This window comes from Chelon labrosus, assembly GCF_963514085.1.
Source record: "Chelon labrosus genome assembly, chromosome: 15".
NCBI classification, from domain to species: Eukaryota; Metazoa; Chordata; class Actinopteri; order Mugiliformes; family Mugilidae; genus Chelon; species Chelon labrosus.
The window spans coordinates 13,351,792-13,376,898 of NC_140348.1; the positions used below are offsets into that span (position 1 = coordinate 13,351,792).

Here is a 25,107-nt window from a genome sequence, read left to right on the forward strand (position 1 = left end):
CACCTGTGGCTAAAGCTGCCATTATAAAGTGGATTGAAAACGCTAGGCTACATAATTCCTCCTTAATCGGACCCTTGGTGAATGAGTCATCACTCAACATTCACTGAAATATACAAATCCTAGATGGTAAACTACACGAGAAATACAGGAACTGCAGTAATCCTTTCACATTAACCACATATGATACAGTGCATGGAAAACAATACTTGAGAATGAGAGTGTGAAAAGAAATGTTATTCTGGCAAGCATCCATATTTTTGGCCAGTTTAGTGTTTGTAATTTATACTTTGTATGTTGAATGCCTGAGCTGTGGGAGGGAAGTGAAGCGCGGAGAACTCTAACAGGACACCTGCTGGGATTCAAACCTTCCTGCTGTGAGGACGCAACAATGCCAAGCACAATCCAGTCCAGCCCGGTAAATCCAATCAAACCCAACCCATCCCGCTCCAACACAAAGAAACTCGACTCAATACAGCTCAGTCCGATGGAGTCTAGTCTACACTAATGATGAGGAACGTGCTGTATGGCTGAAACCTCCAGAACAGCTACTAATTGCACCTTGAGGGGAATCTCTTGTTAACTAGTCTAGGGGTCAAATTCAATAATTCAGCAGAGCTCATTATGAATCATTTCAGTTGATCCTGATGATCATTTCATGCATGTAAATACACACAGTAAAATAGATTAATATAATTTCTATTGATGCACTGGCTTGCTACCTCAGACTGTTTATCTCTTATTCTCAGCTGCCATGCAATTTTTCTCTGTTTTTCTAGCTTCTACGAATTCCGGTGGTGTGTAGCTGTCATCCCAGGTCAGCTCAGCCTTCAGCTCTAATTGCTGGTACAACAGACCAGAAAATGCCCCTAGAATTGCCACGCTGAGACAAAAACAGCAAAACATACTCTGCCTCTAGGTGAGGAGGCAAAGGCAAGGTGTGAGAGGACAATTAGAGCATTTAAAAAGTCTTTCATGACGCACACATGTATCATAAATCTGATTCATATGTGAATACATACGCAAAGAAGAACCAAACGGCTCACACAGTGCAGGCCTCCTCATTTGCACTTATTTACTGTGTTAAACTGACATTACGCACATAATGCATACACACAAAGACACAGATCGACAAACAAGAACAACCTGCGTGCAAAAAACCTGAGATATGCACATACTATTACCTCGAGGAAATCGGCTGAAAATGACCTTGCCGTTTGCCTGTCGGCCCGATTCTTACCGGCTCAGTGAATTCAGGGATGGCAACACGGTAGGTGAGGGGGTTGCAGTCGCGAGTGTTGTTCACCAAAACACAAGGCAGGAACATGGGGCCCAGATCGTCTCCATCCAGAACGTCCACGGTGAGGGTGGTGGTAGCGGTTAGTCGGTTGGGGGGGTATGGAGCGCGGTCCTGGGAGACAGACAAAGGCTCAGGGTAAAACCAATATAACATGTTAAAGTCGTAACAGATCTCTGTTCTTTAACATGCGTTATAGTGTTGCCAACTATGGAAGCTCACAGCCATGCATGTGTGCTGTTTTAATCCTGCATTTATTTGGCTACAGGGCAGGTAACTGGAGCACATTTTAAGCTTTAAGTAGATTATTTTATAAATATTTTCAACGAAAAGGTCAGCTGAGAAAATTCTGATTGTGCTTTTACCCCACAGTATGATCAATGTTTAATGACATTTGTTATTTAAATGCAACAAGGAGGATTTGTTGAACCAGTAAATAAAAAAAAAAGTCTCTCAAATATTTTTGATGAAAAGAAATGGTTTTATTTATGGCGATATAAATGTATTACTTGATTTTAAAGCATTCTGTTTGATTAAGTTACCTGTCTGATCTGCTCAGCGTTTTGCTGCATAATAAATTCATGGCTGACACCTCCTCAAATACTCATTGAAAAGATGTTTACAGACATACATCCAACGTCAGAACAATCAGAACAGCACCACTCAACTACGTTCTGCAAAAATAATTCTTGGCAATAAAACACAAGCAGGAATATTGGCTGTCTGGAGTGGCACCGTGAGGAGCGAGCAGCACAGTCCTTCAAAGAACTCAGTGTAACTGAACTTTTGACACGCACAGTGCAGAGTTGTGGTAAATACCACAGCCTCTTCCTCTCTCTTTTCTGATGTCCTTTTGGGAGAGAAAATGACATCTCACTGGAAAACTTCTTGTTGGCCTAAAGTGTTGAATTTTTGCTCTTTCATGCAGGAAATGGAGAGAACAGGAGATGGCTTGACTGCTAAATCATTACCTGTCCTGCGCTACTTTACTGCTTCCATTTCAAAGTATTGAGTGTTATGTTTGACCGCTGCTTGCTATGCGGTTACATAATCAGCGATCGGGAAAAGATTATAATGACAACTTCTTCTTTTTTCAGCACAGACAGGTTCCATATATTGACGCTCTCACACAATAAGGCTTTGTAACATCCGGTACTGTCCATTAAGGAACGGGGGACTTTTAGATTGCAGTCTGGGTGTTTCTTTAATTGATGTCAAATTCTTGGCCCGCAGCTTTTCTATGTCTCTTCATCAACAGATATTTCTTGCTTAATGACTAAAGTGTAAGGACCGAGAAAAGAACATAAAAAAGCCTTCAACATAATTCATCCTCCCTTAACTGCATCATTAAGTTAACTTGTTTTACAATATTTTTTTTTCCAGTCATGTTGTCCGGCGAGACTGTTGAGGGAGATGCACACGCTCGAGTAAAACACATAATTAAATTAGCACTGATATGCAAAGCTGACTGTAAACAGATATCTCAGTGCAAGTCAAAGACAGCTAAAGTTAGTTCTAATGAAACACTAGTTTGAGTTCTCATAATATTGAAGATTGGGATGTTACAATTAAGTTAAATGCAGCCCTGTTGAATGCTAAATGATGTCTACAGTTAATCAAAAAGAAGAGAGAATATACAGTAGATCAGACACGGCCTTCAAACTATACCGAGGAGCAGAAATTATGCAGCAAAGGTTTGACTTTAAGCTCGGAAAATTAATTTCAGCGTTCAGTGGCATTGAGCGTTCTCTATCCTCAAGGTCAGTCCTGAAACAGACAACCTATAACTTATTTATTAGTTCACTTACATTGGCTTGGACCAAAACCAGATAGCGTGTCCTCTCCTCATAGTTAAGCCTCTCTGCCAGTATAATGTTTCCTGAAAGGGTGTTTGCAACGCTTACAGTTCTGTTAGATTCCTGACAGAAAAAGAAAGAAAAAAGGAAGAAGGGTGGTCATAATTGCTGGAGAAATTTACAATAGCGTAGAGGGTGTTTACTGTGGCGTGACTTGTCCATATACCGGGTCACTGGGGTTGTAAAGGATGCTGTATTCAATATGTCCGTTGGGGCCGTCGTCAATGTCTGTGGCGCCGTTAAATCCTGAGAAGCCAGTGAAAATGGTTGTTCCAACCGGCGTGAGCTAGAGAAAAATATGAGAGTGGGAGAGAGAGAAAAAAAAAAGTCAACAGCTCAACCAGCCCCCTGTGAGTACAACATCAACTTACAGCAGAGAGCACACTCATATGGCTATTACTGCTGCCACTCTACAACATTAATATACAAAAAGCAAGAAAAAAAAAATCAAAAAGGGAAAATGTTGCAGTCAGCAGCAACCTGAAGGCTTATGTGCACCGCTGACAGAATAACAAAAAGTATGTATGAGAACCACTGCTGTTCCCCAGAGCCCTCTGTAAAGTCCACAGGAACAGGCAGAGGGCAGGAGATCTTGCTCAGGGGAGTTGACAGCAACATAGAATGACTCACTATACTGTTGGGGCAGTTTCATATGGCTATGATAACTCACTGTGACGGGAATTTTGAACACGCAACGTGTGAACAATGAAGACAAAGGTTGTGTTTGCATAGAACTCGGCACGGGAATTATCATATGGCATTAAAGTCGGAAGGTTTGGCAGACTGGGCTGAATCACTGCAGGTGTTGCAGGCTGAGGAAAATGGTGTTTCTGTCTGGTGCTCATTAAATGTATACGGCTGAATGCAGAGCAAGCCGCAACAAAATTCCCAAATGTTCGCCTAAGATACCTAAGCTGCAACTATTGTTTATATATCAAATCCGAAACATTATTTGCAGTTAATTAGAAAGTTTTAACTAATAACTGCAGGTAGTCAGATAGACAAGTTTCTCAATAACATCTAGTCAACAACCAAATATACGTCTGACACTCATTGCATTTGTATGCTGAAACATAAGTTTGAAAGTATGGGTTTCAAAATGTCAACACCTTTGGCAACCCCTCTGGTATTTAAAAAATGTATCTGTGGCAAAAAGCAATGCCTCCCACAACGTCACCTATGTAGACCCTGCCTAAGGAAACTCAGGGCTGCAGGCAGAAGTGGCCCAAAAGTGTTGAAAATCCAAGATTCATAAAAACATACAGAGGTGTGAAGTCCTCCTAGTCACACTGTGCTACATACAGTATATGCAGTCTGTATCAATATGAAAGACAGGTGCAAAGGATGTAGTCGGTAGAGGAACAACGAGGTGTCGTGTTGTAGTTGTACGAGCAAAACTCGAGGGCTCGTATAACAACTGGTCACTATTTGAAAGCATACTGATACAAATGGCTGAATGGGACCAAAGAATGTGGCTGCTGTGTCTGAGAAAAGTTACGAGTACGAGTCACAGGCAATTTGACGTCGTAGCTAAGGCAACAGCCGAGAACTTATGCAGACCCTAGCACCGTAGCCTGACATACACCTCCCCGGAAATGTAACTACACGTTGCGACAACACTGACCACAAGAGATGTGATTAGTAGTACCGCAATTTTTGAATTGTTGGTTTTGGATCAGTAAAGATGGAACACATCGAGAAAAGGTTAACTGAGGAGGTTTGGAGACACAAACATTTGTATGACTCGTCTTCGGTGAAAGTTTCAGTCGCAATTGTTGAAAGTGAAGCAGTAAGTAGAAACAAAAGTTTACCGACTGGCAAAAAAGACAAAGCACGACTAGCGTTTTTACAGAGAGAGCTTGACTGACGTGCTCACAAGTGTAAATGGCTCGCATCGGCGTAGGCCACGTGCGTAGGTTACAACGTCTAAGTCCCGCAGTAGCCTTCATGTTTAAAGAAGCTAAAGACTCAGACAACTAGAGGAATTCTTCCCCTTACCTCATTCACGGCGACGTAGTAGCGTGGCTGCTGAAAGCGAGGGGCGTTGTCGTTCCTGTCCCTCACGACAATCCGTACCTCGTGAAAAATGACGGTACCGACCAGCTCATTGGTGCACTGCACCTGAACCACAATGGTGGTGATGTAGTTGGGGGGCTGAAAGAAAGAAATAGAAAGAAATGTGCGGAAGTTGCTGTATGGTTCAAGCTACCTTCAGCTGGCGGGGGTCACAGCGAGTTACTGCTGACAGTATCAGTTTATAAAGAACATGCATACATCATGAGCGGTAATAAAGTGAGAACTCAGCTATTCCTTTATTCACTCCTCTTATTCATTGTGATGCTTCCACAGTGCTGGTATAAACTAATCACGGCTATTATTTTATATGTTAAGCTGCTCTGTACCGTCTGATTTTAACTGTAGAATATTACTACAGTCTGTTGGAATGTCTTTTGGCCATCTGCAACCTTTTCTATGGGCAACAATGCTTCACTCTGAATTTAACAGCGAGGGTAAACTTGATCTACAATAAACTGCAGGAAGCTAGTTTCTGTCTCATCACTTGTAGACGTTCGTCTCCCACGTGCTCCTCAAATTTTGTCATTTCTACTAGACACATTTCTGAGATATTCCATATTCCATCCGTCTTCCCCTCAGACCATGTAATCTGACTACAAGCTTTCAAACAACTTCTTTTCCCACAGGAGCAAGACCCTGTACTAATCCCTCAGCGCCACACATCTCACATCCTATATTGTATCATTTAGACATTGGTAAGCACTGTGGGTAATTGGATACCCTGGGAGAGCTGAAGTGCACACATTATGTACTGATGCAAACATATTCATATATTCACCGACTATATTTAGAACTAGGGGATTTTCTGAAGCCACACTGACACAAATTACCACCAACTCAGTTGCGACATGTCTGAATTCACATTTGTTTTTAAAATAAAAACAAAATGGGTTTATGGTGGAGAATAGAATTAGCAAAATTAGCAAAACTCTTTTAATCAATGCACACTTCTGACGCAACTTTTCATGACCTCAGTCCCGTACTCACATCTCTGTCCAGTACGCGCCCAGTGCTGTTGAGGTAGAGTCTCTGCCGCGTTGGCTCCAGTATTACCCAGTAGTCGTAGTTGTCCAGCAGTGTCAGTGAGATGGTTCTGCCTGGGTCTTGGGCACGGCCATTTATCTGCATGTTTTCCACCAAAACTGTACCTGTGAAGACAGAGCACAGGTCTTGAATGGCTGTGTTGGTAGACCGACATTCTCCATCACAGTTTTGAACTTTTGTTACACAGCTCTTTGAAAGGCTTATGCTACCCACTGACAAATGATTTGTGGTCATTATATCATCATCAACCACGAGAGTGTACGTTTTTTTTTATTTTAATCCCACAGTGCACATTTAAAAACTGCCTAAGAAGACCTCATGGCTTTAAACCACGTAGACTGTTCCCCATCTTATGTAGGTAAATCACCATCCCTGGGGGTAGCAAAACCTCCAGGTTCATACTCCTCAGCTTTTATCAAAGACTAATTAAACTGCCACAGCAGCTCTCTAAAAACAACCCTCCCAAAGCCAGTTGAATCTGAGGATTGCTTGATTCCTAAGTGGCTAAATTAGTGGATTTATGAAATGACTGGTGGTTTGCTTAGATAGGAGCTCAAGGCTAAGGCTGCTTACTGGCCACAGCTGCTCCTCCCAGCTACTCAAGCCATATGCGTATAGCATTACTGACGATACAAAACTGAGAAGGATAGCACTGACTGACCAAGAAATCCTCAGTCAGCACATTTATAATAAAAAAATTTCCCCTTATAACTGTGTTTCCTTTTATTATGATAGCTTCTGATTCGACATTTGCTTAAAAAGTCAAGGAAATCCTTTTTTTTTTTTTTTTAATTTTGTTGTCATTTTAAGAATATGTCATTCTTACTGCAACTTGAGTTATTTAATACATATTTTCATTCATTCATTCATAATAATCTATAACAGCTTGTCCCGTGAAGGGTCGCCCGGGGGGGGTGGGGGGGCTATCTCAGCTGTCCTCAGGCGAGAGGTGGGGTTCAACCTGGACTGGTCGCCAGTCTATCGCAGGGCTAACACAGACAGACAGACAACCATTCACACTCATATGCACACCTACGGCCAATTTAGAATCACCGATTAACCTAACTTTGGACGGTGGGAGGAAGCTGGAGTACCCGGAGAGAACCCACGCAGACACAAGGCCCAGTTGGCCCATGGATTAGAACCCAGAACCTTGTTGTTGTGAAGCATCAGGGCAAACCACCACTCCGCTGTGCCATCCTTAATATGTATTTTAATGTATATATCTCAAAAAATTGGCATATGGTTGACATACAGCCAGTGGACATTCACTCAACCATCAATCGGCAGAAAGTGAGAGCCAATTGTTCCAATTGTTCCGCAATGCCTTGCGAAGAAACTCATCTTGGTTATAACTTACTCTGGTTTTAAACACACAGGCTGCGGAAAGCTAACATAATCAGGTTTCACATCACATCCCCGGGAACACCAGAATTCCACTTATAGAAGGCTCGACCACATTTTGTGATCCAAAATGCATTTTAATTCAATTTCGTCTTGTGTTTTCAACTGAATTGCACGGCATTGAGGAGCATATTGTTTCCTGCAATATGGAACAGTCTATTTTAGTGTTTCTATCATTTCATTTCCACGAACTGTCAGGATGCATCTGCTGCAGAACCGCGTGGACAGGATTTAGCCCAAAGAGCTAAGAAACAACAACAGTGAAGTTTTAAGCCGACAACGGCACGTTAGATCAATGCCACAGAAATAGATGCAGAATGAGTCCTTCTCCTTTCTGCTTCGATATAATTAACTGAAACTGGTCACTGCTTTCATACCCTTGGCACAGTGACTCACTCTCTTATAACACTGTGTGGAGTTGTAACAGAGCACAGTGGGGTGTTTTTGACAGCTGTCATTGCCGGAGCTACACTATATTACCAAAAGTATTCGCTCACCCATTCAAATGATCAGAATCAGGTGTTCTAATCACTTGGCCTGGCCCCAGGTGTATAAATTCAAGCACTCAGGCATGCAGACTGTGAAACAAGACATTTGTGAAAGAATGGGCCGCTCTCAGGAGCTCAGTGAATTCCAGCGTGGAACTGTCATAGGATGCCACTTGTGCAACAAATCCAGTCGTGAAATTTCCTCGCTCCTAAATATTCCACAGTCAACTGTCAGCTCTATTATAACAAAATGGAAGCGTTTGGGAAAAACAGCAACTCAGCCACGAAGTGGTAGGCCACGTAAAGTGACGGAGAGGGGTCAGCGGATGCTGAAGCGCATAGTGCAAAGAGGTCGCCGACTTTCTGCACAGTCAATTGCTACAGAGCTACAAACTTCATGTGACCTTCAGATTAGCCCAAGTACAGTACGCAGAGAGCTTCATGGAATGGGTTTCCATGGCCGAGCAGCTGCAGCCAAGCCACACATCACCAAGTGCAATGCAAGGCGTCGGATGCAATGGTGTAAAGCACGCCGCCACTGGCCTCTAGAGCAGTGGAGACGCGTTCTCTGGAGTGATGAATCACGCTTTTCCATCTGGCAATCTGATGGACGAGTCTGGGTTTGGAGGTTGCCAGGAGAACGGTACATTTCAGATTGCATTGTGCCAACTGTGAAATTTGGTGGAGGAGGAATTATGGTATGGGGTTGTTTTTCAGGAGCTGGGCTTGGCCCCTTAGTTCCAGTGAAAGGAACATTGAATGCTTCAGGATACCAAAACATTTTGGACAATTCCATGCTCCCAACCTTGTGGGAACAGTTTGGAGCGGGCCCCTTCCTCTTCCAACATGACTGTGCACCAGTGCACAAAGCAAGGTCCATAAAGACGTGGATGACAGAGTCTGGTGTGGATGAACTTGACTGGCCTGCACAGAGTCCTGACCTGAACCCGATAGAACACCTTTGGGATGAATTAGAGCGGAGACTGAGAGCCAGGCCTTCTCGACCAACATCAGTGTGTGACCTCACCAATGCGCTTTTGGAAGAATGGTCAAAAATTCCTATAAACACTCTCCTCAACCTTGTGGACAGTCTTCCCAGAAGAGTTGAAGCTGTAATAGCTGCAAAAGGTGGACCGACATCATATTGAATTCTATGAGTTAGGAATGGGATGGCACTTCAGTTCATAGAATGAGTAAAGGCAGGTGAGCGAATACTTTTGGTAATATAGTGTATGTCTGAATAAAGCCCATGATTTATTTATTGAGGAGATCCATGTCATGCGCGATATACTGTGAAATGCCTCCCTTTACACACATTGTGAATTTGAATGTCACTGTTTACGCTTGTTAGTAGCTTTAGATGACAGGACTTGGTTGGTAGAAATTGTTGGAAATTGCATTGCTTTAATTTGTGAGTCATGCGGTTGGCTGATCTCATTAGAAATTCTTGGATGGGCAGGGAAACTTTACAAAATTTCCATTTACGGGCATATGTTGCTTGTTTCATAGCCACTGAAGCAGACCTTTCATCTCAGAAATATAATAACATTCATGAGAGGACGGAAGCATATAAAAATTACAGCATCATTATAATCTGAGCAATCAGTTATAGTTCAAGGACTTGAACAAAATCGCATCTGCCAAGAGTTTTCAAAAGTTTGAAAAGTCTTCCTTTTATTAACTTTGTTCCACCTTTACTCACCCAGATTGCATTTTATAAATTTCAAACGAAAAGTCAGCTGGTCATTCTGAAGTGCATTATGTTTTCTCTCCAAAAGGTGAATATGAATTTTTTAAGCTAGTGAATCATAGCCGTGTATGAAAGTACTGCCGAAACTAAAAGCACTTGACTTGCCTCGCTAATCTACCAGCTGTAAAACTTAAAGAGGATGGTGGTGTTTTAATGGGCTTTTTAATTGCTGCCCCTCACATCTTGTAATTTATCATTTCATAAAGCAGGTTTAGTCATTAGGATGCTCTGGAAGAAGCACAGATGGAGGTGTGATGGAAGCTTTTGCATTATAATTATAATACCCACTGCTGCATTTTTAGGCCCTTATTAATGACAGCGCTCCTTGTTTGCAGTCAAGGTTTGATGCATTTTTGTGTTGTGATCACAAGGACCAATAATTATCTGTCCCACTTGGCCAAAACTTTCTCTGAAAAATGGCTCTTCTCAGAATTTAATTTAAAAGCCAAAAGAGCCCCCTGTTGCTGCTTCATTAATCTAAGACACAGCTTTTCATAAAGATGACTGCCTCCATAACTTGAGTGGAGGGCTACATCTTTCTGAAACTGTCAGCTTGGAAATTACGTGGCTGATAGTATTACACGGGAGGGCACAGAGAGTCTTCCTTCTTTCTCAAGTTAATTGAACGCCCGTTTTTTTTTTTTTTTTTTTTGCTGTGACAGGCAATACTCCCACTGTTCTGGGCATTTCCTCTCTCAATTTCAGCCAGGAAGATGCCAGAGTCTGTCAGAGCTATTCAGAAAAGGGCTTCCCATAGTTTCCCATGCTATATAGCATATATGCACTAAATTCATTTAAGTTCCAAATGAATAAAATAACCCCTTTCAACAGCTTTTGATTCAGTCAGTGTCATCCCCGGTCAGAGTCGCCTCTGATCTGGGCTTCACAGCAAACTAACCCCACAGAGACAACATAGAGGGCTCACTTTTATCCCAAATATCAATAATGTTGGCATCCATAGACGATGGCAGCAGATAAGTGTGGAAGTCAATTTCAGATAAGGTTCCAGGATTAGTATTAAAAAAAATAAAAAATTAGTTGTATTGAAAGATTCTTTGGTATTGCCACAAAGTCCGGTTTGAAATATGTGAACGTAATCCACAATCTTAGTTTGCCACAAGGAAGCACACCAAAGGCTGGTTTGGGGGGAGCCACACAAGCTGTTAACTCGGAACTAAAAATTAAAACAACAGCAGAACAAATGTTGCCAAAGGCTGGAATCAGCTAACAACTTTTTCTTCCCCTTTCAAAGTGTTCGACAGAGTTTGAGCTCAAAGAAATCAAAACGAAACCACATTTTTTTTTTCATTCAAATGAGAGTGGAAAGCAAGCATGCATGTAAAAACTGTGATATGTTGTAAAAGGATGTGGTCTAAAATTGTTTTTGTGAGAGAATAGCTTTCAATCATAGTACACAGATTGCTCTCTTCTGAAATCAGCTGGATATCAACATACAACAGTTTGACTTGTAACTCATAAAGCCCGTACAGTATGTTGGAAATGTTCCGGCCTCGACTACCTTTTTCTACAGCTTTGTTCAGACAGAGTTACAACATTGTTTAACAGACTCTGTGGGCATTGGGTGGGTATTACCAGACTATCAGGGATCTGCTGCTTAAACCTAAACTTTCGGGTAACAACACCACACTAAAACTATGTTATTTTAAAGGATCTCTGCTGGGAAGCCCCTTGTTTTATTTCTCATTTTCACATTGCCTTTTCGACATCTACACTTTAGTGATCTATTTCCAAGTTTATTTTGGACGACAGAGTTTTACTAAGGGAATGGGCAAACACAGGTGGGGTTTGGTCTCGTCTACATCCATTACTACTGCCTCAATGCCAATTTATTTGCAATAGGATGGTTTCACTTATAGTCTATGGTTTCTCATAGATGAAAGTGGGTTGTATAGCAATGTCACTTAGGTCTTTAAAATACAGAGTGAGGAGTAGTTATTGGAATGGATGTTTGCACATTACACATTTGCTGCATGAGTATAAATGAAGTTCTAATTAGTTGCTGCAGTGAGAAAAATAAAAGCAGATCCTTCAAAAGTTACAGGAACAATAAAACAGTCTACAAAGTCTGAATTAAATTTGTTCTTGAAATTTTTCACCGCAGGAGTGTCAACATACGGCCCGGGGGGGCCATACCGGCCTGCCAGATGGTCCAATCTGGGCCACGGGATGAATTTTGTAAAATGGAAAAATTACATTGAAGATATTAACTGCAACTGTCATTCCTAGGGTTTACACCGTTTTAGTAAGAGTTGTGAACATAACACAACACTAAGACCTAGAACTAAACGGAAATTGCACTTCTTATTCTTAAGAAATGTCCGGTTGCTCATTACATGTTTTGTAATAGTACAGTTGATTAATTGTAAACATTTTCATAACGTACTTGTTCTTCTTTGAACAAAAACAAAAAGAAATGTCTGGAGTTGTCATTTTTTATAGGTTAATACAAATTGCGCTTTATGTGGCCCTTGAACTACAATGAGTTTGACACCCCTGCCGTAAAAGGCATGTCAACAGCGGCGATGAAAAATACAATAAATACAAATAACATTGTTTACAATGTTAAGATATGTACATGTACGTATATGGAGAATACATATAATTAAGGGAATTTACTTCGAGATAGTGGACTCCTATAAGTACCTGGGTGTTCACCCAAGCAAAAAACTGGACTGGGCTGACCACGATGGAGCACTTTATAAGAAAGTGCAAGAGCAGACTCTATACCTGCTAAGGACTCTTTGGTCCACTGGAGTGCAGGGACCACTCCTGAGGTCCTTTTTTTGAATCCGTGGTGGCATCAGCCTTCGTCTACTGAGTGGTCTGCTGGAGTGGCAGCATCTCAGTGGCAGACATAAAAAAGACTGAACAGACTGGCGAAGAAGGCCGGCTCTGCTCTGGGCTGGGCTGGGCTGCCCTCTTGAGCCTGTGGAGATGGTGGGTGATCGGAGGATGATAGCAGAGCTGTCATCCCTAATGGAAAACCAATCCCACCCCCTTGATGGTGCTAGAAAAGCACTGGGCAGCGCCTTCAGCAGCCGTCTGCTTCTCCTGCACATGTTGAAGGAGCGTTACCGCAGGACCTTCCGTACTACTATTGTATAACTACTACTACTATTTACTCTCTTATTCATCTCTTGTCTGCACTGTCCTTTGGACTGTGTGCTGCTGCAACACTGAAAAAAAATTCCCACTGTGAGATAAATAAAGGATTATCTTACCTTGTTTTATCTCATCTTATGGGAGCAGACAGGCGGATTCTAATTTTTATTTTCATATCTGCTGCTTCAACCAGCGTCTCTTATTGTTTGTGTAATGTTTTTATTATACGACATATAATAAAAAATAGGTACTCTACATCTTTCCATATGAAATACTCCATCAGTGTAAATATCACAGGAAAGCACTGTGCAGTCATGACTCACGCTTCTGCAGCACATCATTGTACAATGAACAATGCTGCCCGACATGATTATGCAGACAAATAAATGGATGATCTACACCCGAGATGAAAAATGAGAATGTCTGTTTATCTGCACTAAGTGGTTGTCAAGCAGCAATTATGGGAAGAATAACTAAGAATGCACATAAAAAGATTGGAAGATCAGTGTCTCAGAAAAACCCCTACAGAAGTGTTCGACTTTCTCCAAAACTTGTTCTCTGCTCTATTTAAGTTCACTTTCTTCCAGTCTTTTCTGATTGCTGTCCCCACACACGGACTCCCCGTCTCACTCAGGAGCAGACTCTCATAAACACAGAAAGTGCAAATATGTGCACCAGCTGTCAAGGGACCCACTGCACAGCACACACTGCCAAAATTAAAATAGTGTATGTGTATTACAGCCGCCACCAAATGAGTTGACATGCAATATCACAGCCATGTTAGCATTCCAAATGCACTGTAACCCTTAATTACTTTTGATATAATTTCACTTGAAAAACATCTGTCTATTTGCGGCATTTTTCTTTTTCCTTTCTTAAATAACTGTAGTCAAAGTAACGGATGAAAAATAGCCGCAGCTGTTTCCTTTAGTAAACAGTGATCCCAAGAAGTGCTCTAAGAAACGGTCTCTTCCCTGGAGAAATGTGGGTAGAGTGTTTTTTTGTTTTTTTTTAACTTCCTTTTCATTGTGGGTGGAACCCTGTCATCCTTCAAAATTAGTTTAAATTCAGCCATGGTGACACTTTTGCCTTCGCTTTAGAAGGCAGCTAATTTGCCTGTGTATTGCCCAGAAAGCATTCAAATGTCATTTCCTCAGCGCAAAGAGATGCATGAAAATCACCAAGGTATACTGGTGCATTAATGTCCAACCTACTTTCCAGTTGGTACAGCTCTTTCTCAATCTTGAACCACACACTTTCTTCAGTGCCACATCTCTGAGTATTGCAAATACTCTGAGTATTTTAAGCATTACCAACAAGAGACCTCTTTGAAACCAATTATCACTAAAGGGAAAGTCAACAGAAAGCATCATCTGGGCTCCAAGATTGTCTGTACAAAATATCTTGGCAATCAAAATAAATAATCCACACAAAACTTAACCTCAGCCAACCAATTGGCATTGGCAGAACTGTCGCTGGCTGGCTATAATCTATTCAAAAATGATATATTGTGCAGACAGCACAACAATTAAAGAAGAAGTTTGGTGTACTCTGTCACACATGTCAAGTTTTTAACTCTGACTTTAACATATCGATAGGATCAGGGTCACTCCATATTCCGTAAGGCAGGAAGCAGTGTTGCAGATGCTCTACTATCAACAAAACCTCAATTTATTTCAAGGATAACCGCACGACCTGCATCAAGCGATTGGTAGTGATGGGAAGTTCGGCTCTTTTCGGAGAGTCTGCTCTTTTGCCACGTTTCCCAAATAAGAGTCGGCTCTTGCGGCTCCCGAACACCTCTTGATTTAGTATTATTTATTGCCTAATATTTTAGCCCAACACAGCAAATACATACGGTTTGTCTTCAAAATTGCATTCAATGTTTTTATGAGAACCCTAATTATTGTCTCATTTTGTTCAGTTATTTTGTTACAAAAGCATTATTACTTTTGTTTTTTATTATTATTGTGAATATCTGCCCTGTTCACCACTGTCTGCTGTCTAATAGGTGGTTTAAGCTTCTGCGTCAATTTGACAGCATAGCTACGTAGACCCTACATGCCGCAGCTGATGCCGTAACCTCCCCAGAAATCTAACTCTGCACCGTGGCAACGCAGACCGCAAGAGTTGTGATTGGTCCAGTTGGTAGTAGCGTGTTTCCGGCAGCTTCTCCATCTCTGCAATTTCCTAATTGGTTGTTTTGGATCAATAAAGATGGAACACATCTAGGAAAGGCTAACTGAGGAGGTTCAGAGATACAAACATTTGTATGACTTGTCGCCATTGTTGAAAGAGAAGCAGGAAGTAGAAAGTGAAGCAGGAAGTAGAAACCAAAATTAACCTGACTGGCAAAAAAGATACAGCAGCGACGTTTTCACAGAGCGAGCCAGACTGACGAGTGTACAAGTTTAAATGGCTCACACCGGTGTAGTCTACGTGCGTAGGTTATGGCGTCTATGTCCTGCAGTACCCTGAATGAGCCTTTAGGGTCTGTATATGGTCTGGGCTGTCGCCATAGGTTTGGCGTCAAATAGACACAGAAGCCTAAACCGCGTGTGAAAAAGGGCATTAAATATTGAATATGTGATTTAATTGGTTGCCCACAGCGTCTGTCCCCCTCTCTGCTTTCATGTAATGGTATCACATGTGATTGGCCACATGGCGTGCCCATAAAAACAAACTTCTGCCCCCATCCTCACACGGGCAAAAGAAAAAAAAAAGTAGTGGGGAGTCGGCTCTCACTTGATGGGAATCGGCTCTTCTGATTCACTACCAAGCATCGGCTCTGAGAGTCGTCTCTTTTGCGCATAACACATCACTAGTGATTGGAGAGTGCGGGCCAATGTATTCCCCTATGAGATACATCGTTCAAAGTTTGGCAAAGAAAGCAACAATGAGCTTCAGTTTATATCAACAGCAAGTGTGAGAAATTGACTTACTGCCTTCGAGCTGTAACATTTTATACATACTGGCAACTGGAATAGAAAATACTTTACAGTAATCTCACCCTGATACGCGCCCAAATATCACTACGGTGCATGCATAAGATACATCAACACAAAGTGCAAAATAATTTCTTTAACCACATTGCATTGCAGCACTGGGAACGATCCTGTCTGCCTTGCTCATGCACAGATTCCACAGCGCTGCCTCAAGCCTCTGCACAGGCTAGTTTGAAAGTGATGAACACAGTAGAAAGCTTGGAACAAGGGACCTCTTGGGCCAGTTGCCAAATATTGCCACTGTTTCCCATTCCCACACAGATTTGTGTCTCAACTTTTCTTTGGTGATGTATTGCACTTGTTAAGGCTTGTTGGTTTTAGCGAAGTATCCCCAGTGTGCAAAGATTCGTTGGCACCACCTGCTAGAAATGAAGCAGACAGAAAGTCATCTTCATTAAGCCTATAAAAATCAATTTGAAGTCCAGGCGGAGGTAAAACTTGTCAGAGCTGGAACTGATGAAAAGTGAAATAGCTCAAACATTTGCACGTTAAAAAGAAAAAGGATTCCAATACTTAATTGGACTCTTTTGACATAAATAAGGACACACACTTACAACTTCAAGTGAACAGTGGAGCACCAGATATCACACTAGAATCATAAAAATGTGCTAACAAATTTGACACATAACTACTTGATTTAGAGTTTTGTCATATCTGCCATATAGATGGATGACTTTGTTTGTCTTGTGTCATTTCATTATACGGTTTAACACAAAAGTGTCCTGCAAAAGTTTTACAACATGTGCAACATGCATAAAATCAGAACAATGCAAAGTGATTTAGTTTGTGGGCCAGACTCCAGACTACTGAGGGCCTCCTACACAGTTATATGAGTGAATGAATGGAATATAATGTAGAGTAAATTGCCACAGATACAGCAAACCATAAAAGCATCCGGTTATCATCATAAATCCATGCCATGACGCTAAAAGCAGCCGTCATTGGGGTGGTGATGTTCCATTTACATAAGAATCAAGTGCTTTCCAAGAGATAAACGTTGGCTGCTTTGCTGCAGGAGATTGTGTGCTGAAAGATGGACGGCACAAACTTAAAAGATGATGTTGGTAACTACATTAGGCCATCAGCACCATTTCTTAAGAAGACCGATTGCGGGGTTGTTGTTGCTTCAACCACTAAAGGACAATAAAACATACAGCCTAAATATGCACTTAGTGTATAGAAATATTTGAATGTCACCTCTAATTCCAAGATAGATTAACTTTATAGAATATGTAGTCAAGATAAATGCTACAGTCTAGACATGGGCAATAATCATTTCCACCCGCACCCACAACCATGTATTGACAATCATCACCTCATTGGTTGGCTGTATAGTGCAGGCAGTGGACTACACACATACACACTGTTACAGGGTTAAAATCATTGTGCCACAAGAGCAAGTGACAAACCTACGTAAACCTATGTAGTCTGCTTCTGATGTTTATTACTTATTAATTGTACTTGGACCCAGGCCATATCATGCTACTCCTGCTCTGTATTATTGTTGTGTGGATGGTTGTATGTCTAGATGATGGACTGTAGAAACTGAATTGCCCTTTGAGGATTAATAAAGCTTTCTGTATTCTGTATTCTAAGACTTGAGCTATCATTTGGTACTGGGAAAGTTGGTGGGTGGAATAATCCATGTGGGTGAACTCTGCTCCTTTTTAAAAATCATGGTCAAACATCTTGACTTTTGGAAAAGGGCCTAATGCACTTAGCATAGATCAGTGACATCACATTCACATTCATGTCAGACGACTGTAAATCATCCTCGCGGCACGTATCTAGGGTTACTCACAACGAATCACTTACTATGCAAGGCATGGTAGCCCAAGACCTTCATCTGCTTCCTAAAAGCCCTTTAAACAGGTCGAACCCTTAAGAGGAGAAACCTGTTGCCAGGATGGAAAGGGCATTCATTACCTTGAGTAACATGAGGGGTATGTGAGAGCGAAGTCTTTTCAAAAGAGAATGAACAGCCTCGATCTATGAGCCATGTTCTACTAATGTTTAGACAGCTTTGATCTGTCGTCACTGCTATGCTTTTGAGGACGTCGTTCATACTTTAGATAAATAGGGTTCATTGAATAAAATTCTGCCTAAGAATGGAAACATGCACAGGGCCGTTTATAAGTATATTTTTTGTGATCATGACCGAGGCAGGATCCAAGTAGTTTATGGAGATTTCGTTTGATGTTCAAGTTCAGTGGGTTTATCAGTAAAGTACTGAGTCATACTTTCTTCACCAGTTATGTTTTCTGTAGCGTATTGTATGGTGTATATTTCCACATCTCAAATATAGTCTCTGAAGTTCGAATTTGAAAAAGCAAGCTTTTTATATGTGGTGGCAGTCCCATTTACAGCCCAGAGACAGTCCATTGATAAAGAATGAAGGGCTGATGTAGTGTATTCCTAGAACATTAACTTGAAGGATATCCTGATTATTTGAAGTGCTAACACTTTTAAACAATTCCCAATGCAACTGCACAAAGGCATGACAAGAGCAACGGGGCAAACGTACCTCTCTTGCTTATAAGCTTTGGAAACGTGTGTGATAAATATTCATCAACACAGCCAAAACTGCTACAATGCAGAGGAATGACATTTATACTTCTTGACAGTAAAGTAACAGAATATTTTTCAGTTTGGTCACAACCTCTGTTAGTCATAATACAAGGCAAATAAAAGCAAAGCTGCCTTCATCAACATGTAAGTAATTTACCGTCAGCTTTCTGCAACAACAACAAAAAAAGTTGCATTTGCATTGCTAAGACACAGCAAGATTTCAGATTTTCCCGTCATTAACCGCATTTTGTGCGAGGAAAATGTGCTCTCACGCACGACAGTCCTCTCACTGCAGCAGGTGTCCAAATATTCCAAAAGCGTCTCTTTAAGATGATGTGTCATGTACAAAATCACACTCAAAAGTAATCAAAAGTAATTCAAAAAATAAGGCAGAGGGTATCGAAAGGGGGAAATCTTGCCACAATCACAGGTTTTACTCTAACCAGGTTATTGCAATGCGTGCAAAATCTAATTTGCTGCCTCGACAGCAAATTTGTTTCTTTTGTGCGTGTAATCACAGTCACTTACTATAAAAAAAAAAAATCCACTGACAAACAGAGGGCATCACTGCATCTACAAGCCAACGCCCCCCCCCCCCCCTCCCCTACTATGTTGGTATAACTATCAAATGCTACTGCTAAATTCTTACACTGGCAAAGAATAACTGAACGAGAGTGAAATTTGTAACCTGCTAGAGGTACTAGCATTCTAGGGTATCCACACCTGACCAACACCATCGACCCTAGTCTTAGCAGCAAACAGGAGGACTGTAGCTTTTGAGATGGAGCCGGTAGTTGGGTAAACTATTACTTCCAAAAGTTCCCATGGAATAATTAGTGGTGTGCTATTTGAGTCTACACATTTATGTGTTTTCTATAAAACCAGGAAGCTATGGTGAGTGCTGTTCTCCTTAAAAGCACACTCTTGTCTGATTGGTCAGCTCCAGTGGCCTGAGTGGTCCTTACATATTCGAGCTGAGTTCCAAACTCAACAGTGCTCCAGGTTAAGGAGAGACAACCAAGATGAAGGGGCAATGAAATACAAGAAAGAATCTCACTGAAAGTAAAATTAGTAGATGCTACCAAAGGCCAAGAATTTCCAGGGATTGACAAACTCTAAAATACGAAACTATCATTTAGATGTTAGGGATAGGCAATATACACTATATTGCCAAAAGTATTCGCTCATCTGCCTTTATACGCATATGAACTTGTTGAAGTGACATCCCATTCTTAATCCATAGGGTTTAATCTGACGTCAGCCCACCCTTTAGCTATAACAGCTTCAACTCTTATGGGAAGGCTTTCCACAAGGTTTAGGAGTGTGTTTATGGGAATTTTTGACCATTCTTCCAGAAGCGCATTTGTGGGGTCAGAACACTGATGTTGAACGAGAAGGCCTGGCTCGCAGTCTTCGCTCTAATTCATCCCAAAGGTGTTTTATCGGGTTGACTTCAGGAATCTGCAGGCCAGTCAAGTTCTTCCACACCAAACTCGCTCATCCATGTCTTTATGGACCTTGCTTTGTACCAGATACTTGCCAGATGGAGAAGGGTGATTCATCACTCCAGACAACGCGCCTCCACTGCTCTACACCACTGCACCTGACGCTTTGCATTGCATTTGGTGATGTATAGCTTGGATGCAGCTGCTCGGCCATGGAAACCCATTCCATGAAGCTCTCTATGCACTGTTCTTGAGCTAATCTGAAGGCCACATGAAGTTTGGAGGTCTGTAGTCTGAAGTTGGTGACCTCTGTGCACTATGAACCTCAGCATCTGCTGACCCTACTCTGTCATTTTACGAGGCCTGCCACTTCGTGGCTGAGTTGCTGTCGTTCCCGATCGCTTCCACTTTGTTATAATACCACTGACAGTTGACGGTGAAATATTTAGTAGTGAGGAAATTTCACGACTGGACACAGGTGGCATCCTATCACAGTACCACGCTGGAATTCACTGAGCTCCTGCGAGGGACCCATTCTTTCACAAATGTCTGAAGAAGCAGTCTGCATGCCTAGGTGCTTGATTTTATTTTGATTGGAACACCTGAATCCAATCATTTGGATGGGTGAGTGAATACGTTTGGCAATATAGTGCAAAACATAAATTTCATGATTTAAGTAACCCTAAATCTCTCCCAGTGTGTGAGTGTGTAAATGTTTGAGCCAAAAGAAAAAGTGTCAGCATTACCATCACAATTTTACCTCATGGGATCTGAATGACCAATCACTTTAATGTCTGTTCAGCCTAATGTGAGGATTAAATTAATCCATGATCCGATTGGGATGTGCTGGATAGGAATTGCTGAATGTTTTGCACCTTATTACTGGAAAAATGCAAATGACCAACTAGCAAACACAAATAATCCAACAATAACAGGCAGTATTAGTGAATATGCCAGTTTAAGATGAGGTTTGGTCCAAAAAAAAAACAAACAAAGATGTTTTCTAGCACACACTCCCAAATGCATGAACACATACATAACTAATGAATGTGTGTTTCCTTTCATAACAAATTCGGACCTTACCTTCCTTAAGTGTACTGTAGAATCAACCTACTATGAAGTGCTACAAGTTGTGGAATTATGCACATTGAATGAATGGGCTAAAACCTCGCTCCTTCTTCTTTGCTCTCGACAGCTTCAAAGACTTAATTTCATTGTATGTTACCAGTTATGAGTCAGAAAATATCAGCATCATTAAAGCCGCCTCAAGCATCATTATGGTGTCCACAACCATGGCATCGCTGTTTCATTAAAGCAGCTTGTCCACCGAGTTGTGGTACAAATTGGAGGTATTCTGTTTAAGAGGCTCACTGCATAATATGTGTACACGATGAAGAGGCTTTGTTGCAGTGTTGCTCACACAGAGGCGAACTTTTCACAGACTGCAGTTTCCCAGCTCATCTGTGTCACAGTGCAGTGTGGAAAACTAGCAACTATCATCCTGCTCTATAGTCTGTTCACGTACTGTACATAGTGGGAGACGCTGCAGTGAAAGAACACTGGGATTCCCTTAGAGAGATGAGAAAAAAAACACACACTTTTTGTGATGACACTATTAATCTAGGGTGACAATCCTAACCATATTCTGGGGGAAACCAGTTGAATAATGTAGTGTCCTCACTCCAGGGCCAGAACTCATAAGAAAGCCTTTTATTTCCATCACCTCTGCCCCAAAAAATATGAAGAGAGTAAACAAAACTGGGGGGTTGGGTGAGCCTGTTGACCATTCACTTCACATGCTCGCCCATTTTCCATCAGATTAAGCAACTGGACTGAGATTATTTGCATCTCAGATACAGAGCGATTTTCATTTGATATTTAAAATCTCAAACAATCCAAGTACGTTCATTCAAATAATTACACAGCACAGCGTAACACATGAAAGGCCTCTTTTTATGGCGTAATGGGGATAAGCACAAAGTGATTTACAACAGGAACAGAGGTAATTATGCCGACCATTTATCTCCACAATACACTGTAATTGCCGTCTTTATTTGCACATCAAACACTAAAAAATGTTTCCTACTTCTAAAGACAAACAACAGCATTAACACAAATCGTAGTCTAATTAGGGGCAAGGAGATGGGGAGGACCCTCCATTGCCACCTCCCCATCTACTTGGGATTAAAAAACACTTGCAAGCCATTTTGAAATCTGATAAACAAAGACCTCCAGTTTCAGGACAGCAGACAGAGTTTAACATAAATTGCCTTATATAACATAAATATGCATAAATTATACAAAACGGTGGCTTTACTAGGGTAGTCAAAGTGTACTGTATGCACTATGTATTAGAGCCTCTCTGAACATCCCACCCTCGGTTTTGCTCTCTAATCCACAAGGAGCAGGTGTTGTACACTAATCCTGGCCTTTCAGCTTCACTCTAATTATATACTGATGACCTAGCAGTCGTCACAACTGGACACGATCACAGAACTGAACAGAGACCCGTGTTAATGCGAGAACAGGGAATAGACAGAATCAGAGATCTGAGGGAAAAAAAAATCGTGAACAAGCGCAGCACGTCCCTGGTCATGTATCATTCAGTCACACACACACTGTAACTGTGCTTTAGCACAAACAAGCACAAACACACTTTAGAAATGCCCAAAGCACGTGCACACAGGACAGCGGCGCTCATTTCGTTAACAGCTCCACAAAATCAAATTGGCCACTTGGGTAACTTCGCCTCAGTTTCTTCAGATGTTTCCACTCTTGCAATTATTAGTCATAACAGAAATGCCCAATAATCCTGATCAGCAAAATTAGAGCTTATGTTGTGAGAATATTAACATATTTTAAGTTTGGTTTTTTAACGAGTTCTATTTTTAAACCAAACGGTGAGGCTTTGTCCACCTCTTCATTCAGTGATCGATACTTGGTACCACTCATGGTAAAAGAGTTACAAATTATACCCTTGCAATTTGTACAGGGGGACACTGAAAGCCCCATACATCAGTTTGCACCCCCGCTGACAACTACTATTGTTCGAGTCCAGTTGCCTTCAGGAGAATAGGTGTTCGAAGATTCATCATAGTAAGGCATGGTGCTACATCTGTGGGGGGTGTTAAACTGAACTTTTAGTCTACTGTTGGACTAACCTTGGATTATAGGGTTCCTGTCTTCCTGTGTTCCAGGCCCAATTAACAATGACAGAGTTTCCGGGTAGGCTTGTGCTATGTCAGTTTTAATAAAGAACATTGGCCCTTAACTTGAAGCACACATTTTATTTCTAGCCAAGATCCTACAAGATGTGTGTCAGGAAATAAATATTAATAAGAAAAAAAAATAGAAAAACAACACAACGTGCTAATATAAAAAAAGGAAAATGAAGCAACAGAGAGCCTGATTGAACTCATGACAAGCTTAGTGGAGAGAAACAGTGCGAGGGTTTAAGTAGAGGAGCTAATGAGTCCTTGGTGGCTGAGAAGAAAACACTCACGTAGGCTGGCTCATCTCATTAATTGTTTAAACCTAACACATTTAACACTTTCTTGACGTGCCCCCAAGCCCTTTGAATCCCGGCTAAACTGGAGAAATCGTACCTGGTATTCCGCTCATGGAGAAAGCATGCTAGTCATCCAGAATGAAATGAGAGACCTTTAAATAGGTTTGGTATTCAGCATTGGCACGCTCTCTATATTTGCCGTTTGCCGTCATTTCAGTTCTGTCAAGTCCTATAATGCCATGTCGAGGCTGCTTTGTGGTCAGTTGTCTTTAGGTCTAAAAACACAAGCGGAAAAGCGAACATACCAATAAATCGGTGGAAGCAAAGAGGTGACAGCAGACCGGAGAGAGCAGCAGAACCACTGCACACTCTCACTTTCAGCATCAAACAGACTCCGGCACAGTCGTCATTTCATTTTCTGTCCGATGAGTTTTGTGCAGTTTACTTTATCGCGAGTTCAGAAATAACAGTGAAGATGCAGCAGCAGGAAAAGGACTGTATTTCATAGAAAAAGATTGTGCTTTCTATCACATGATTTTTTTCCCCCCATGACAGACCATGACTTTTAAGTATAAAGTAGGACAACAAACTGCTCTAAGGGATTAGAGGAGTGCTGATGTTTCTAGTTTCTAGACTGTCACCCAGGAAACTGGGCTGGAGTCCTGTGAGGGGTCCATGAAATTTATTCCATTTTTAAAACTTTTAATGTTGACCTGATCGGTTCCTTTCCTTTGTGTTGCTGTTTGGTCTAGCTTTCTGTGGCTGTTGAGTTACGAAAAGGAAAATTCGTATCTATGTACATGACCAACTTTACATTTTACAATCACATTTTATGACGGTTTCACTAATTCTCATGACACTGGGCTGCTTGCTGCTTCCTGATAGAGAAGATTAAGTCACAATATTTACCAGTATTTTCAGTACAAATATGAAGCCAAATTAAATTATAATTAAAAAATAACCAAAGTCATTGTTGGGAAAGGTCGTAAGTCGATACTGTGCCTCAGTTTTAAATGTTACTTAAAGGGGAATTACCGTTTTTTTACAACCTGGACCTTATTTCTGGCATAAGATACGATCGTTTACTCACCCACTGACACTTGGTGTCATTTGGATTCGTTTGGACGATATTTAGATCCGCATATATCCATATAGTGGGAGCGACTGGGGCACTGCAACGCAGTCTCTAAATAATGCATTATCTGCTGTGAAACTAGTTCATTTCACCAATATTTTGTTATGATATGCTACTGCTATTCCCCGTTTGACTGTGAAGTTACTTGTTATCATCATCCGGGGTCTGTCGATTGACCTACTAACCTGGATGATGTCTTCTCTGAGCGCCGCGCAGACCCCGTCCGGCTTGTTTACCTGTAATTTGCTACTGCTAGTTTTTTGCAACATGGCTGAATATTTTTCCAATTCTGAGGTTGTGGACAATGACTTTGTTTATGATGGTCGTCCTCACCGTTTTGAGCCAGAGTATATGGATGAGGAGCTCGTTGAAAGGAGGATGTGGAGGCAGAGAGAGGAACAGCTGGCCAAA

The 25,107-nt window shown here is 41.4% G+C and overlaps 1 protein-coding gene across 1 annotated transcript in view; it reads right to left on the reverse strand.

The window, feature by feature from the left end:
• LOC311499936 (protocadherin-15-like) overlaps positions 1 to 25,107 on the reverse strand; it is a gene marked incomplete at its 5' end in the record, with an annotated part of 128,798 nt that overhangs the window by 97,890 nt on the left and 5,801 nt on the right. The window contains 5 exon segments of the mRNA XM_084561076.1: positions 1,238 to 1,408; positions 3,103 to 3,213; positions 3,317 to 3,436; positions 5,149 to 5,304; positions 6,214 to 6,374. Coding sequence (XP_084417202.1) covers positions 1,238 to 1,408; positions 3,103 to 3,213; positions 3,317 to 3,436; positions 5,149 to 5,304; positions 6,214 to 6,374 — 719 coding nt within the window.